This window comes from Marmota flaviventris, chromosome 6, assembly GCF_047511675.1.
Source record: "Marmota flaviventris isolate mMarFla1 chromosome 6, mMarFla1.hap1, whole genome shotgun sequence".
Lineage (NCBI taxonomy): Eukaryota > Metazoa > Chordata > Mammalia > Rodentia > Sciuridae > Marmota > Marmota flaviventris.
The window spans coordinates 54,952,679-54,971,590 of NC_092503.1; the positions used below are offsets into that span (position 1 = coordinate 54,952,679).

The 18,912-nt window shown below is 38.2% G+C and overlaps 1 protein-coding gene across 1 annotated transcript in view; it reads right to left on the reverse strand.

Annotated features, from left to right (window-relative positions):
* Afg1l (AFG1 like ATPase) overlaps positions 1-18,912 on the reverse strand; it is a 212,338-nt gene that overhangs the window by 170,229 nt on the left and 23,197 nt on the right. Inside the window, exon 2 of the mRNA XM_071613152.1 lies at positions 6,088-6,314. Within this exon, the coding sequence (XP_071469253.1) occupies positions 6,088-6,314 (227 nt within the window). The remainder of the gene's footprint in view (positions 1-6,087; positions 6,315-18,912) is intronic.

Sequence of the window (18,912 nt, forward strand, 5' to 3'; positions counted from 1 at the left end):
ATTAGAACAGAGACACTGTGCCTAATAGAAGAAAAAGAAGGACCAAATCTTTACCATGTCAGCTTTGGAACTAACTTCCTTAACAAGACTTCTAAAGCACAAGAAGTAAAATCAAGATTCAATACATGGGATGGAATCAAACTAAAAAGCTTCTTCACAGCAAAGGAAACAATAATGTGAAGAGAGAGCTTACAGAATGGGAAACAATCTTTAGCACACACACCTCAGATAGAGAATTGATCTCCAGTATATATAAACAACTCAAAAAACTTAACACCAGGGGCTGGAGGTGTAACTAAGTGGTAGAGCACTTTCCTAACACATGTGAGGCACTGGGTTCATTCCCCAGCACCACATTAAAATAAATAAATAATAAATAATAATAAAGTTATCGTGCCCATCTACAACTAAACTTAACACCAAAAAAACCCAAATAACACAATCAATAAATGTGCAAAGGAACTGAACAGACACTTCATAGAAGAAATATAATCAATTAATAAACATAAGAAAAAATGTTCAACATCTCTAGCAATTTGAGAAATGCAAATCAAAACTACACTGAGATTCCATCTCACTCCAGTTAGAGTGGCAATCATAGAGAAGACAAGCAACAATAAATGTTGGTGAGGATGTGGGGCCAAAGGTACAATCATACATTGCTGGTGGGACTGTGAAATGGTATAACCACTATGGAAATCAGTATGGAGATTCCTAAGAAAACTTGGAATGGAACTACTATTTGACCGAGCTATCCCACTCACTCCTTGGTTTATACCCAAAGGACTTAAAATCAGCATACGGCAGTGATGCTACCACATCAATGTTTATAACAGCTCAACTCACAAAAGCTAAACTATGGAACCAATCTAGGTGCCCCTCCACATAAAGAAACTGTGATATATGTACACAATGGACTATTACTCAGCCTTAAAGAAGAATGAAATTATGGCATTTTGGTAAATGGATGGAACTGGAGAATATTATGCTTTGTGAAATAAGCCAATCCTAAAGAACCAAAGGCCAGATGTTTTCTCTGATACGCAGATGCTAATTCACAATAGGAGGGGGAGAATAGAGGGATTTTTTAATAGACAAAGGGGATTGAAGGAAGGGGAGGTTGCATGGGTGTAGGAATGATAGTAGAATGAATTGGACATTATTACACTATGTCCATATACGATTTTATGACGTGTAAATCTACATCATGTACAACCAGATGAATGAGAATTTATACTCCATTTATGTTTGATGTGTCAAAATGCATTCTACTGTCATGCATAACTAATTAAAATAAATAAAAATATATTTTTAAAAAAGGGCTGGTTATATAACTCAGGTAGAATGCTCCTGAGTTCAATTTCCACCAAAAAAAGAAACAAAGGGAGGGAGGGAGGGAGGGAGGGAGGGAAGAAGGAAGGGAGGGAGGAAAGAAAAAAAGGAGGGCACACTTATTAAAGATATTCTCATCTATGTTGATGGCACAATTTCACCTTTTGGAACCATGACAAAACTTAAGATGTGATTGAATACAATGATTGATTATTCTGGAGTCTGAAACAGATCCATTGCACTCTGTTCTCAAATTTCAGAATTTAAATGGGTGGAATGTATTAGTTCTCAAAAAGCAATAAACAATCATGTATTGCTTGACAAAGGAGATTCAATTTAGGAAATGTATCATGGGGATTTCATTGCTGTGATTATCAGAGAGAATTCTTATACAAACCCAGAAGATAAAGGTCAATCACTCAACATGCCTCTTGATGTGATCAAGAGACTCAGTAAACATGAAATGTATGAGACTGTTAACACTGAAACATGGCATGCTGCTTTATTAGTAAACTATTTTTTTTAAGTAGGAGAGAACTCTAAACAATAAAAAGCACAGTATAATATAGAAAATCAGTAATAGTTCTTTCTCATGATCCAGCATTATGGGGATGTAGCACCTCTGGGTTCAATCATAATTGTACATGCTCTATTTTTATTTAGTTAGTTTTCTTTTTGGTACTGGATATTGAATCCATGGAGAGGGGAGTTACCACTGAGCTACATCCCCAGCCCTTTTTACTATTTACTTAGAAGCAGGGCCTCACTAAGTTGTTTAGGGTCTGGCTAAAGTTAGGGTCTGCTGAGGCTGGCTTTGAACTTGCAATTCTCCTGCCTCAGCCTCCCAAGCTACCGGTATTATAGGCGTGTGCCACCACACCCGGGTGTGCTATACTTCTATACAATTAGCAGCATAGTGAGTTTGTTTACACCAACATCATCACAGTGCACTACAGCATCACTCAAGTATTAGTTTATTACCTTTTGAGACCACTGTTGTACATACAGTTCATCTTTGACCAAAACATTGACATATGATTTGTGACTGTAGTTTGACCCCCAATTTCACTTCCTTACAAATATACTATGAGGTAAAAGAGATGAAAAGATCTGGCTGCTTGCATACCCCTGATTAATGGAAATAGAGATTTGCAGAGTAGCTCCATACTCCATTTAATTCCTCCCTCCCTGACTCTAGAAATGCTTGATTTGGCTGTGTAAAAGTAATTCTAATTATAGTGATTTACATGAACTACTTACCATTTATGCCTAATTACCTCACAGCACAATAACAATTATGCATACATTAAATGTGTCAGATTAACCTGGCTGTATGTTTTATTTGATAACAAAAGTGTCCATAAATGTTTGTTCTTCACAGTTTGTTGCTCATATGGCATAGTCATCTGCTCATAACTTCTTCAAATGTTTACTAGAGAAAACATCGTTATGTAGATAGGTAAAGGCAGCCTAATATTTTGCAATGAACTTTTCTAATTAATTATAAATCCAGCATTTTGTGAAGGAGATATATTTTGTTTCAATAGCTTAAGCTTATAAAAAGTTTCTTAGGACTATCATGGGGAAAAAATAAGTCCACCATAATGAATGTTTAAACATCTACATTAAAACCAAAATCAAAGTTTGTAAAATCATAAATCTTACCGGAATTAAGAATACTACAAATAAAGTTCTTCTATTACTAGAAAATCTAATAGCCACACCCCAATCTGGGCAACTCAGGAGGCTGAGATGGGAAGATAGCCTTTTGAAGCAGCTTCAGCAACTTAGAAAGATCCTGCCTCAAAATAAAAAAATATAAAAAGGGATGGGGATGTAGTACCTCTGGGTTCAATCACTACAAGGGGTAAAAGGAAAGGAATGAAGGAAGAGAGGGAGGGAGGAAGAAAACCTAATAGCCCAAATTTATCTTCTGAATAACTGGAAAATACTTGTTTAATTTCAAAAGAAATGGTCTGTGTCATCTTTACAATCATCAAAAATTAAAGTTTTATATATGTGGTTTTCTCAAATTATATTGGATATTTAGGTCTTTTTCAATGTTTTAAAGATTTGGGGGGCTTCATAAACTACAGGACAAACACTATCACAAAGATGCTGCTATAACTGCTAAACATTTATTTATATATGCACTAGGATTTAACAAATGTGACCTTTCATTAATAAAACTTGAAACTCTAGCTGACATATCAAATCTTCCATTTATATAAGCTTAAACTACACAATAAAACCAGAGTTATTGGGGCTGGGGTTGTGGCTCAGTGGTGGAGCGCTCGCCTCGCACGTGTGAGACCCTAGGTTGGATCCTCAGCACCACATAAAAATAAATAAACAAAATAAAGATATTGTGCCCATGTATAACTAAAAAAATATTTTAAAAAAATAATTAAAAAAAAGAGTTACTGACTAGACTGGCCCATTATACACAAGTCAGAAGTCAAAAGTAGAAAGAAAAAAAAAAGAAATCAAAGGTAGAAGTATAGGAGAATATACCTAAAAGAGCTAATCAATTTAAAGGAAAAAAAATTATCATTGTTGAATTGATAAGGTAATGACTATAGTCAACTTCCTATTACTTTAAGGAAATACTTGAGATCAATAAACTCAAAAAGAGGAAATGTTTACTTTGGCTCACAGTTTGTAAGATTTCAGTCCTTGACTGATTGACCCCATTGCTTTGGGTCTGTGGTGGCAGAGTACCTCATGGCAGGAGTATAACTCTGAGGGAGTCTAGTTACACCATGGCAACAAAGCAAAAGAGAAAAAAAGAAGAGGCTAGGATATCCCCCTTTTAGGGGACAAGGCTTTAACACATGGGCCTCTGGGGGACATTCTAGATTCAAACTATATTAATGATCAAAGGTTACTTGGATGGAAGTTCACTAACCAATATAAAATAAGCCCTAGGGATGCTACAGAGTAGGAAAGGAGAAATGTACTTCCAGGGGCCAGGGTTGTAGCTCAGTGGTAGAGCATCTGTCTAGCATGTGTGAGGCAATGGATTCTATCCTCAGCACCAGGTAAAAACAAATAAACAAAATAAAGGTATTATGTCCATCTACAATTTAAAAATAAAAAAAGAATTAAAAGAAATGTATTTCCAAAACGGACAAGAAATAGAACATGATACAGAATTCTTAAAAGCAATTGAATTCTCATATACCAAAAAATTTCAGGTAAGTAAAACATGTTTTTCCTTGGCTATGCCATTATTACCAAGTTTTTATTTTATTTGGAAGACTCCCTGTATTCCATATGATACGTAAAACATGAGCAATCTATGTTAAGTTCTTTTCTTACTTATAAACAAACTTATGAAAGTATAAGAAAACAAAGGTTCATCATCAAAAAAGATAATTTATCATTATATCCTATAATCATTGTGCTGGACTAGTCAATCATGGTGTCTGCCACATTCTCAGTCTACTCCTGAGGGAAACTTCCAAGCTCATAGGAAAAGCCCTGAATGGTATGTAAGAAAGGTCAAATCTTTTTTTTTTTTTTTTCCCCAGCAGTATTGGAGATTGAACCCAGAGTTGCTCTACCACACTACATCCTGAGCTCTTTTTATTTGTTATTTTGAGTCAGAATCTCACTAAATTGTCAACACTGGCCTCAAACTTGCAATTCCCCTGGCTCAGTCTCCTGAGGAGCTAAAATTATAGGTGTAGGCCACTGTGCCCTGCCAGGAAAGACCTAAAAAAAAAAAAAAAATGGCAAAATCAGCTCTAAAACCAAAGTAGAACTGAACAGAATGATCAAGGCAGAAAGTTTTTAAGCTGGGTTAGTAATGCTATGGTATTTCCCTCATGCCAAGCGTGGGAGGTTCACAAATGAAATACCCGAAGAGATTAGGATTGAGTACAAAATGAGGTGGGCATCCCCCCTCCCCAGATGGATGTTTGCTTAGGTGAGGAAATCTACAGACAGCTACCAAAGCACAGTGTGGAAGAGTTCATGAAAGAACTTGACATGTGTCTTCAGGAATATGTACAGGACAAGGACAACCTGGTACCTGCTTCTTGCCTGCAGTCCAAAGGCAGAAGGGTAAATAAAGCTCTCTATGCAATAGGGGTTGGAGAAACAAGATGATATGCTTCTTGTGACCTAAGTGGACACCATTAAAGGTGATCCAGTGAGAGCTATCCTAACAAGACCCTACCCAAGAAGGTTAAGTACAAGGGGAAAAGGTCCCAGTAGAATACAAAGGTTTGAGGTGTTTCCCCAGAGCCCTAAGAGCTCAAAGAATACAGCAGTATGGAGGTAATTCAGGACCAATGAGCCCTTTCAAAAAGAGCTAGCAAGTCAGCATCTATCAACCAAAAGCCAACAGCTGATGGGCAACTAAGATGGTTATTTTCCTCTAATCTTTCATCCCTCTCTTTCTGACTCTAGAGAAAGGAGGAGGAAAGGGGAAAAAACAAATCACTCCCCCTTCTCCATTGCTGATCCCAGGTGAGGCCTGAACTAAAGAAAAGGGAAAGTTCGGAATTGTATAGAAGTTTTCCTTTAGATTGGAATGCACTTTTTAACAATCTAATTAGAAAGCTGTTTAAATCCCTAAAGGCAAAAAGACAGCTACAGGACATCAAGAGGTCAGGGATCTAATAGAGTTTGTTTAAAGGATCTGTAGGAAATTCTCAAGCTGTTTCATTATGCCTCATTGCACTGAATCCATTTTATAAAATGGTTACACTTGAAACTGTTCCATCTTTAATGTTACATAAACCTCACCTTTGAAAAAAGACCTTCTGCCTCTATGCTGTATCCTCTAAGGTCCTCATGTAATTTCTGCAAACATTGGATCACTCTTCTTTGATGTTCATCATCCTTTAGCTCATGAGCTTTGATCAGAAAGTCATAGTGATCCAGAGGTCCATGACAAACAGCCAAAGGTTTCAAACAGGCCTTGGAAGCAGCAGCAGATGGGGTCACACTCTCAGGCAGCTGTACCATATACGCTATAAACAAAAACATATGTAAAATTTTAGACTTTCTTAAATGAGGATATTTCATAGAGCGCCCTCTCGCTCTCTCGCTCTCTCTCCATATATATATATATATATATATATATATAAAACTTTTAAGTTGTTAAACTATATCTAAAGGCAGGCACAGTGTACATAATCCCAACTTTTCAGGAGGCTGAGGCAGGAGAATCACAAGTTCAAGGCCAGCCTCAACAATTTAGCAAGGCCTGTCTCAACGAAAAATAAAAAGGGCTGGGGATGTAGCTCAGTGGTAAAGCACCCCCAAGTTCAATCCTCAATACCAAAAAAATTCTGGATCTATTTGAGCAGTTTTTATAATTGCCATTTTGATTAAAATAATACAAAATAAATTTTAAAAAATAAGTACTTACAATTGCTCATTTTTGAAAAAAAAATACATTCAAAAACCATAAACTATACTTGTAACTACTTTTCTAGAAAACCTAATCTGCTATAGGGCCTCTACTTTGCCTGTGTGCTATTAAACCAGCCACCTAAATTCCAGAGCTCTTCCCTAGAAGCAGGTGGTACTCTTTTTGAGCTAGGTCTAGTTACTTCTGGTGCTTAAGCACCACAAAGAAACTTGGAGATGAATCTCAAAGGGTTTTCTACAGCCCCATTATTCTCTGTTCAAAACAACACAACACTTAGATGTTATATTGATTTCAGCCCTTATGAGATTTCTTCCCTTTTCCATAACCTTTACAGAAGGAAACAGAAGTTACACACAAGACAGGCTTCAAAGCAGGGTGGTAGTCTGATCCTTTCTTTAATCTTCTCCTGGGTAAGAAAACAACCAGTTGAGGTCAAATTCAATCATAATTTCATTCCTTATCTGGGGCAGGTTTAGTGGCTAAGGTAGCTCCCTCTCTATTTTTAATTAATTCATTTATTTAGTTGGTGCTGGAGATGAACCAAGGGCCTCTCACACATGTTAAGACTGCACACTTGGGCTGGGGATGTGGCTCAAGCGGTAGCGTGCTCGCCTCGCATGTGTGCGGCCCAGGTTCAATCCTCAGCACCACATACAAACACAAACAAAGATGTTGTGTCTGCCAATAACTAAAAAATAAACATTAAAAAATTCTCTCTCTCTCTCTCTTAAAAAAAAAAAAGACTGCACACTTGTACCACTCAGCTATGCTTCCAGCACCAAGCTGTGTAGACACATAGAAGGAAAACAGGCAGACATATTACTAGGAATTGAACCCAGAGGTTCTTTACCACTTAAAAACTCCACCTGAAGTGGTGAAGGAGTTGAACACCTAACTGGCAAAGAGTATATAGAAGGTGGTCCCCAGTTCTTCTGGTAAACATCAAACAGTAATAAAATTGGGGGCAGCACTGTCTCTTTTGTTGTTCTCTGCTTGGAGACAGTCCACTCTCTCCCTTGAGAGTGCTTTTTGCTTAAGCCTCACTTTTATTTTTACCTCACTTTCATTTCTAATAAAATTCTCTTGCATGACTTTTGGTGTCTGACTTTAAATCTTCTTTCATCAGAACATAAAAACCAAGGTTTGGAGTTTTAGCTCCCTGCTTTCCTGTGACATAAGGACCTTAATTGGCCAAACATCTATAATCCCAGCAACTAGGGAGATTGAGTCAGGAGGATTGCAAGTTCAAAGCCAACCTCAGCAATTTATAGGAACCTTGAGGAATTTAGCAAAGACCCTGTCTCAAAATAAAAAGACTGGGGATGTAGCTCAGTCGTAAAGCACCCCTGGGTTCAATCCCCAGTAACTCCCCCAAAAAAGGAAAATTCAGAAGAGAGGTACACAAAGTCCCACCCACTTCACATCTCCCTCATGTGTATACCCACACCACTACCATTTCCCAAGAGCCCCTAAGGCCACTCTCCCACCTTTTAAGATCACATTAAGTACAAACACTGCAGAAAAGGGTTAACACAGCAGGCCTGAGACTGCTGTCCAAAGACCTATTCACAATATTGGCCCTTGGATCTTACTTAAATTCCAAGAAAGTTCTCACTGTTCCCAGAAATGGTAAGAGTGATTCACCATGCCTAAATTTTTATAGTTTATGCTGAACACCTAGTTTCCTTCTATCCTTATGGAATTTTGGCACATGCTAAGCAGAGGTACCTATGTGATCACGCCCCAATAAAAAAAACAATATCTGTAATGACCTACCCTTGAATATAACATTTCTTTCCTGCTGACACCATTAGTTGTTGGAGGTGGTAAGCATGTTCCATGTAATTCAACTGGAAGAGGATTTTTAGAAGCTTGTTGCCTGACATCTTTCAGCCTTTCCTCCGTGTACCTTTACCCTTAGCTCACTGTGCTTCCTATGCTGTTGCTATAATAAATAAGTTATAGCCATGAGGCATGACTTCATCTTGTGAGTCCTCCTAGAGAACCATCAAACCTGGCAGTGATCCCGTGACACAGAGTATTTTCATTCTGGAGTTCAAGGAATCCATAAAACAGGCTCAACTTAAATTCAAGATTATTCTCTTTCTGCTTTCCAAAATGCACTTATGATACAAGAAGTGACTCAGTACCTACCACATATAATGGAGAATATCAAAAAATTTTTTTAAATGAGGGTAGAATGACAAAACTTTGGAACAATAATATATTAAGATTCTGGCTGAACTGGGCATGGTGGCACACACCTGTTATCTCAGCAGCTTGGGGGGCTGAGGCAGAAAGAAGGATCACAAGTTCAAAGCCAGACTCAGTAATTTAGAGAGGCCCTGAGCAACTTAGTGAAACCCTGTCTCAAAATAAAAAATAAAAAAACTGGCTGGGGATGTGGCTCAGTGGTTAAGTACCCAGTTTCAATCCCTGGTACCAAAAAAAAAAAAAAAAAAAAAACACTCTGGCTGGCTGGACATGGTGGCTGAGGCAGGAAGATACAAGCTCAGACCAACCTGCGCAATTTAGTGACATGCTATCTCAAAATAAAAACTTAAACAGTGAGGGATATAGCTCAATGGTAGAACAACCCTGGGTTCAATTCCCAGCACCATGAAAAAAAGAAAAAAGAATCTTTCTATATATGATGCACACACATATATTTATACATATTTTGGGGGTAGGGGCTGGGCATGGTGGCACACAGCTGTCATCCCAGCTGCTAAGGAGGCTGAGGCAGGAGAATTACAAGTTTGAGGCCAGCCTGGACAATTTAGCAAGACCCTGTTTCAAGATAAAAATGTTTTTAAAGGGTTAGGGATATAGCTCTGTGGTAGAGCACTTGCCTAGCAAGTGTGAAGACCTGGGCATCCCTACTAAAACACACACACACACACACACACACACACACACACAAGTATTTTTAGGGGCTGCAAGTATGGCTCAGTGGTAGAGCATGTGCTTGTAACAAGGACTTAGACTCTTCACTTTTGCCTGCAAATGTTTGATGGGTGGCTAAAAGCATAATTAAAGACTTGCCATCTCTGCCTCCATTTTGTATACATCTTCTTTGCTCCTGGTCACCTTGAATTCCAGAAGCAAATTCTGATCCAATAAATATCTTGTGATTAATCAAAGCTACCCCTCAACCCAGGCAACTTTGTTGGGACAAGGCCCTGCAAGACCAATCCTGTGATAATCATGGACAGACCTCTTGCCTTGGCAACTGTGAAAAGCCTCCAGCTGTGCAAACCCCCTAACCCTCAAATTCATTCCCCTTTCTATAAAACCTCAAAATCATTGTCAGTCCCTTGAAGACATGGGTCTCCTTGTCCTTCAGACGTAGTTACACTATTTAAAGTTCCTTTCATGCTTTTCTACTATTATCATTTCTGTTTGGTTTCTGGGGCATGTGGTCAGACAGAATTTATTGGATCCCCAGAGTCAGCCCTCTGGCCTAGGACTCTGGTAACATGTTTAGCATGTGTAATGCCCTGGGTTTGAGGAAGTAGTTTAGGGATGTCAAAATGGCAGAGGCAGATACAACAAAAATCAATAAACAGATTCAATTCAATCCCCACCAATGAGGGCTGGGGTTGTAGCTCAGTGGTAAAGCACTTGCCTAGCATGGGTGACACTGGGTTCAATTCTCAGCAACACATAAAAATAAATAAATAAAATAAAGATATTCTGTCCACCTACAACTACAAAATATTTTTTAAAAAAAGACATTCTTTGCAAAACTAGAAAAACAGTCTTAAAAATTCATTTGTAAGAATAAAAGACCCAGAATAGCCAAAGCAATTCTAAGCCAAAAAAGCAATGCTGGAGGCATCACAATATCTGACTTCAAAGTTATACTGTAGAGCTATAGCAACAAAAACTGCATGGTACTGGCATAAAAGCAGACATATAGACCAATGGAACAGAAAAGACACAGAGACAAAGCTCCACAGATAAAATCATCTGATCCTTCACAAAGTACCAAAAACGTAACCAATGGGAACAAATAGGGCGAGATACTCAGTAAAGTCTGTGGGGAGGAGGAGGAGGCACAGCTCAGCATATAAGACAAAACTTGCCCAGATATCAGGGCCTTGAGCCACCTTCTCTCACTTGGCTCATTCTGCTCTACTTTACCAAGTATACCTTCATCAATAAATCTATGCTCTTCCTATAACTTGTATATGTCTTACTCAATTTACTGTTAGGGACACCAAAAACCAGGACCCCAACTGGGCACCCAACTGATATCATCTTCAATCTCAAGCACCAGAAAAATAAAATGATAAAATACCCATTTTTAAATGTCAGACAAAAAACCACTAGGTTAAGTTATATTAAATGACATATATTCTATTATTTACCTTTTTATTCTGTTTCTATTGTAGAATATATGCTCTTAGATGTAAGGAATTTTTGTCTATAGTGTTTTCTGCAATAAGTGGCACCTGGTATGTAGTAGATGCTTATTATTATTGATGTTATTATTATGGGGTTTTTTTCTCAGTGCTGAGGATTGAACCCAGGGCCTCAAACACACTAGGTAAGCACTCTACCACTGAACTACACTCCCACCCCTTTTAAGATTTTTATTTTGAGAAAGTGTCTCACTAAATTGCCCAGGCAGCTCTCCTGCCTCAACCTCCAGAGTTACTGGGGTTACAGGCATGTACTACTACACCCAGCTTTTACCATCTTTAAAACACACCACACACGCACGCACACACACAATCAATCAATCAATCAGTCAATGAGAACAAAATCTCCTGGACCCCAAAGTTATGGGACATATGCCCTCCCTCCTTCTCTCTACAGCCAAATCACTTGAACTTGAGCCATCTTCACTATCTGTGGCTACTCTCACATCCTGTTCACTTTCCAACCCACTATGATCAGACTTCTACTGAGAAGGCTTCTGCCAAGATCACCTAAAATCCACTGTTGCCAAATTTAGCAGCTACTCTTCAGTTTAATATCCCTGTTTACAACTGTAAAATATTTAATTTTAAAAAGTTATTCATAAGAAATATCAGGGCTATGGACAAAGCACGTTGTTTCTCTTGATATCTCTCTGCCTTTGGAGAGCTTAAAGACCTTCCCTTCTACTTTTATTTTAATTAGCTGAACATCTTCTGTTTCTTTCATATACCTCTCATTTTTAGAAAAGAAAATCAAGGTGTGCCAAAGATGAAGCATTTATTCAGCTAGTCAGCAGAAATAAAAGAGAATTGGGCAAAATACTCAGACTGAGAGATTGGCCAGCTTAGTCCTGGATAGCAGCTGTATAAATTGAAATACAAAAGACTTCTCAAAAGCTGCACTAAATTAAATCTGTTACTACATCAGTGTACACAAATTATGTGATGCTGCTGTCATATTATTTTGATTTGTATTAATTTGTCTTATTGTACTCCAAATGGACAGTGGGAGAATGCCATTCTGAAGTTCCACACACAAATCTACAAACATAAATGAAAGATTTTAGAAGCCTCAAAAGTTTGTGCTATTCCATTACCTCAATTTTGTACCTTACACTTCACTACTTTCTCCAAGTTTCAGAAAGACTCTTCTACACTCCACAGACCACTTACTGTAAGATTTAGTCAAATTGGTCACAATGGCCCATGCCTGTAATTCCAGTGAATCAGGAGGCTGAGGCAGAAGGACTGCAAGTTCAAGAACAGCCTCAGCAGTTTAACGAGGCCCTATACAACTTAGCGAGATCCTGCCTTTAAATAAAGTATAAAAAAGGACTGGGACATGACTCAGTGGTTAAGTACCCCTGGGTTCAATCCCTAGTACCAGAAAAAATACTTGAAAGTTTCTGGGCTGGTGATATAGCTCTATGGTAGAGCGCCGGCCTAGCATGTACAAGGCCCTGGAAAGAAAGTGCTGTTTGTGTGCTGGCTAAATACTAGGCACTTATTAATGCTACTTTTTTTTTTTTTTTTACCTTACAGAATTGTTACACATGAAATTCATTAAAACAATTTTTTTCTGCTTCTGGGATGAAACCTGGGGTCTTGTGCATGCTAAGTACATCACAGAGCCACATCCCCAGTCTTGGATTTTCAAAGGAATTCTTGTTTTGAAAAGAAAAGCTTAGCCAGGCATAGTGGCGCATGCCTATAATCCCAGCAGTTTGGAAGGCTGAGACAAGAGGATCGCAAGTTCAAAGCCAGCCTCAGCAACTTAGCAAAGTCCTAAGCAACTGAGTGAGACCCTGTCTCAAAACAAAATATATAAAGGGACTAGAGATGTGGCTCAGTGATTCAGCACCCCTGAGTTCAATCCCTGTTACAAAAAAAAACCATATAAAACAGAATTTTTTCTCTCCAGTAATTTGACTTTGGGCTGGTGGGTTTGGAAGTATGCCATGTATTAGCAGTGGCAGTTGACCCTTGAGTGTGCAGGCAGGCAGAGCCAGTTGCTCCAGGAGGCTTGAGAACGGCAGATATGAAGACCTGAGAGATTTCTGTTTGATTTTCTGTTGCTTGGCTATGACAAATGTTAGCACAACCTTCCTTTGTCTGTAGTATTCTGTTTTTTTGTGGGTTTGTTGTTGTTGTTTTGTTTTTTAATATTTCTTAGTTTTTAGGTGGACACAATATCTTTATTTTATTTTTATGCGGTGTTGAGGATCAAACCCAGTGCCTCATGCATGCTAGGTGAGCACTCTTATCACTGAGCCACAACCCAAGTCTGTTTTTTGGTTTTTTTTAAATATTTTTTAGTAGTAGATGAACATATTACCTTTATTTATTTATTTTATGTGTTGCTGAGCCACATCCTTTAGCCCTTTTTTGTATTTTATTTAGAAACAGGGTCTCACTGAGTTACTAAGTGCCTTGCTATTGCTGAGGCTGATTTTGAACTCACGATCCTCCTACCTCAGCTCCCCAGCCCCCAGCCACTGGAATTACAGGTATGCACCACTGAGCCCAGCTTTATATGTCTTAATAAATCTTATTTTTCCTTCAGCTGGCTTCTAAGAATTGTGACAATAATAAGATTTATATACACTTTTTCAAGCTTCAAGTACAAAATACTAATTTAGTTGTCACTAAAAGAAGAGATAAATGACCTAGTCCTCCAATCTGAAGATGACACCAAGTTAAGAGACAAATGAGCGCTAGAGGACAATCACAATTCAAGAAAATGTTGTTATGTTGCAATAGTTGGATAAACCTACCAACACAAAACTTAACTAAGGTACATTTAGGTTCAAAATTTTAACTACCTTAGAAAGAATCAAAAAACTATTGAATAGAACGATTCAGTTAAGCAAAAAATAGTTCAAAGCTCTAGGCTAAAAAAAATATAAATACAATCAGTATTGAGCTAGAGGAGGGTTGTAACTGCACTTGGAACACTAATGATGCTCCAGGGAAGACTCAAACAAGAAGATAACAACTCTAACAGAGAGCGGTGTGCAGCAAGGAAAGGGGGAGATGCTATGATTATAACAGAGTCAAAGTTCGGGAACTAAGGTTAAAGAATTTAGGAAGGATGCTCAGAGGAAATGATGTTTCAACTGAAATCAGGACAAAAAGAGGCTTAAGGCAGTGGCTGATGCTTTAATCCCACAAATTCTAAAACAGCCTTGACAACTCAATCAGACATTATCTCAAAATAAAAAAATAAAAAGAGCTAAGGAGACTACCATTGTCCTAAAGGAACAGTAATTCACTTAGGTCATAGAATGAAAGGAAGCTCTAGAATAAAAGTACTCATGAAAAAATAAACTCCATTTCAGCTGGGCATGGTGGCACACGCCTATAATCCCAGCGGCTCAGGAGGCTGAGACAGGAAAATCAAAAGTTCAAGCCAGCCTCAGCAATGGCGAGGCACTAAGCAACTCAGTGAGACCCTGTCTCTAAATAAAATACAAAATAGGTCTGGGGATGCGCCTCAGTGGCCGAGTGTCCCTGAGTTCAACCCCCAGTATCACCCCGTCCCGCAAAAAAAAAAAAAAAAAAAACTCCATCACAGTGAGGTCTTAAGGTGCTTGGCCATTCATGTAATACATTCTCTTAATCTTGGAAACTACATGTGAAAATAAATATAAAATATTGATTGAGCAGGGCACAGAAGCACAGGCCTACAATCCCAGTTCCTTAGGAGGCTGAGGCAGCAGGATTCCAAGCTCAAAGCCAGCCAATTTATTCCAGACTCTGTCTCAAAACAAAAAAAAAATAAAAAATAAGAAGGGTTGGGGATGTAGCTCAGTTATAGAGAAATCCTCTGTTCAACCTCCAATGCTGATTTAAAAAAAAAAAAAAAAGGTAAAATAGAGTTAATGGTACAACTCAAGAATAGAGTGCTTTCCAGCATGTATGAAGCCTTGCATTCAATCCCCACAACTGCAAAAAAAACAAACAAAAAAGTGAATACAACCCACAGACTGGAGAAAGTATTTGCAAATCACGTCTGATAACTTATATCCAGAAATCTTTAAAATGAGCAAAGGATGTGGGGTTTTCCCCCACCCCCAAGAGTGAGGATTGAACCCAGGGGTACTTTACCACTAAGCTATATCCCTGGACTTTTTTTGTTTTGAGACAGAGTCTTGCAAACTGCCCAGGGTGTTCTCAAACTTTCGATCCTGCCATTGTTAATACATGGCATACATGGTGTGTGCCATCAGGCTAGACATGAGCAAAGGACTTAAATAGACATGTCTCCAGAAAAAATACCTGAATTGAATGTTCAAAAAACACATGAAAGATACTTATTATCATTAGTCATCAGGGAAAGGTAAATCAAAACCTAAATTAGATAACACTTCATACCTATTAGGATGTTGATAATCAAAAAGACAGTTGCTAAATAGTAAGTGTTGGAGTGGATATGAAGAAATTGGAGCCCTCATATATTGCTGGTGGGAATGAAAAAAGGGCCAGGTTTGTTTGCTTTCCACAAGAATCTTTCTCTTAAGGTCAAAATTTAGAAGATTTACAGAATCCCTATGAAAGATGGGGGTTTCCTGAGTCCTTGGTTCCTCAACTATGACACAAACCTACTGAAAATGCGTCATCCATCTGGGCCAATCTCATTGTCCAGGAGACTTGAATTGTCCTAGGAGACTTGGGGGACAAGGAGAACTGAGGCACACATGAAGTTCCTCTGAGCCAGGAGTTTCATGTCTTCTGCCAATATCTATGAAATTGTAACAGGCTAACATGCTGTAGTACAAACAGGATAAAAAGGTAAAATTTCAAAACAAATAACTCAATCAATACATGGACTAAGGAATTGAACAGAAACTTCTCAGAAGTAGATATACAATCACTCAATAAATATATATAAAAAAAGTTCAACATCTCTAGCAATTAGAGAAATGCAAATCAAAACTACTCTAAGATTTCATCTCACTTCAGTCAGAATGGCAATTATTAAGAATATAAGCAACAATAAGTGTTGGCGAGGATGTGGGAAAAAGGCATACTCATCATACATTGCTGGTGGGAATGCAAATTGGTGCAGCCAATCTGGAAAGCAGTATGGAGATTCCTTGGAAAACTTGGAATGGAACCACCATTTGACCCAGCTATCCCACTCCTCGGTTTATACCGAAAGGACTTAAAAACAGCATACTACAGAGACAGAGCCACATCAATGTTTATAGCAGCACAATTCACAATAGCAAAGTTGTGGAACCAACCTAGATATCCTTCAATAGATGAATGGATAAAGAAATTGTGGTATATATGCACAATGGAATATTACTCAGCATTAAAGGAGAATAAAATCATAGCATCTGCAGGTAAATGGATGGAGTTGGAGAATATCATGCTAAGTGAAGTAAGCCAATCCCAAAAAACCAAGAGCTGAAAATTTTCTCTAATAAGTGGATGCTGATCTATAATGGGGGTTCAGGGGGAGCATGGGAAGAATGAACGCACTTTGGATAGGGCAAAGGGGAGGGAGAGAAAAGAAGGGGGCATGGGGTAAGAAAGATGGTAGAATGAGATGGACATCATTATCCTAGGTACATGTATGAAGATACGAAAAGTGTGACTCTACTTGTGTACAGAGAAATGAAAAATTGTTCTCCATTTGTGTACTATGAACTGAAATGCATTCTGCTGTCATGTATAACAAATTAGAACAAATAAATTAATTAATTTTTAAAAAGGTAAAGTTTCAAACCCTTCCAGTTCTTGACATCAAGAACTATAATTAGCATATAATCACCATGTAATCAAATTTTTTAAATATTTTTCATTCCTTTTTTTTTCATACTGTCAATAAAATTTAGTACTTTACACTTAAAATATATTTTGATTTAGAATCTAAACTTTCATGGAAAATAATTTATATTTAGACTTCATAAAATCTATAGTTGAAAAAGTTGTTCCAAGAATACTTAAAAAGTTTTCCACCAGCTAAATCAAGTGTCTTTTTAACTTTTCTATTAATTAATAAAAATTAAATGAAATTAAAAATCTAGTTCCCCAGTCACATTACACATTTCAAGCGCTCAGTGTTTAAATGTGCCTAATGACTATGGTATCAGCTCAGGTCTAGTCAATCTTGAAAAAGAAAAAAACTGGATAACTGATACAAATATGAAGACTTATTAACAAGCTACAAAAGTAGGGTAGTGTAATACTCTCACAAGAATACACCAATAGAACAAAATAGAAGTTCATATGGACTGGGGATATATATAGCCCAGTTGGTAGAGTGCTTGCCTCACATGTACAGGTCCTGGGTTCAATCCCCAGCACCACAAAAAAAAAGAGAAGAAGAAGAAGTTCATACATACATGGCAGATGATTTATGTCAAAATAGCACTGTTGCCCAGATAAAAGATTCTATTCAAAAAATACTTCAATGGGCTGGGGATGTGGCTCAAGCGGTAGCGTGCTCGCCTGGCATGCGTGCGGCCCGGGTTCGATCCTCAGCACCACATACAAACAAAGATGTTGTGTCGGCCGAAAACTCTCTCTCTCTCTCTCTCTCTTAAAAAAAAAAATACTTCAAGGTAAATGAATATCCATTTGGAAAAAGTGATTCTTGACTCAAACCTAACATGATATACAGAAATTCTGCACCACACCTATAATGCCAGCAGCATGAGAGGCTGAGGCAGGAGAATTGCAAGTTCAAAGTCAGCCTCAGCAGCTTAGCCAGGCCCTAAAGGGCAAGTTAGTGAGACTCTGTCTCTAAATAAAATATAAAAAAGGACTGCGGAGGGGCTGGGGCTGGGGCTCAGTGGAAGCGCACTTTACCCGGCATGTGTGAGGCACTGGGTTCGACTCTCAGCACCACATATAAATAAGTAAAGGTCTGTCAACAACTAAAAAAAAATTGTGATGTGACTCAGTGGTTAAGCACCCCAGGACTAGGACTAAATCCCTGGTACAAAAAAAAAGGTACAAAAAAAAAAAAAAAGAAAACTTCATTCCAGGGGAACATGCCTATAGTAATACCAGCTATTCATGAAGGTGAGGCAGGTGGATTTCAAGTTTGAGGGCAGCCTGGACAACTTACCAAGCCCTTGTCTCAAAATAAAATGTTAAGAAAGGGTGGGGGGGCTGGGGATGTGGCTCAAGCGGTAGCGCGCTCGCCTAGCATGTGTTCAGCCGGGGTTCTGATCCTCAGCACCACATACAAAGATGTTGTGTCTGCCGAAAACTAAAATAAATAAATAAATAAATATTTTAAAAATTTTCTCTCTCTATCTCTCCCTCTTTAAAAAAATAAATAAATGAAAGAAAGAAAGGGTGGGGATATAGCTCAAAGGTAGAGCACTTGCCTAGTGTGCAATAGGCCCTGCATTCAATCTCCAGTAGGAACCAAAAAAACAGATAATACACCGATGACTTCATGGCCTGAGGTAAGCAAAGATTTCTTAAATAGAACACACAAAGAGACAGATAAATTAGATTTTATTACAAACAACAAATTCTGTTCACAAAAAATTCCAATAAAATAAGAAGGGGAGGCACTGGGATATAGCTCAGTGGCAAAGCAATTGCTTTGCCTTGCCTATTGCAAAGCCCTGGGTTCTAACCCCAGTTCCAAAAAACCAAGGCAAAAATAAAAAAAGAAAGAAAGGGGCTGGGTGTGGTTTATTAGTTAGTACACTTGCTTAGCTTAAGTGAGGCCCTAAATCCAATCTCAGTATCACAAAAAAAGGGGGGCGGGGGCAAGAAAGAAAAGAAGAAAGAGAAAAA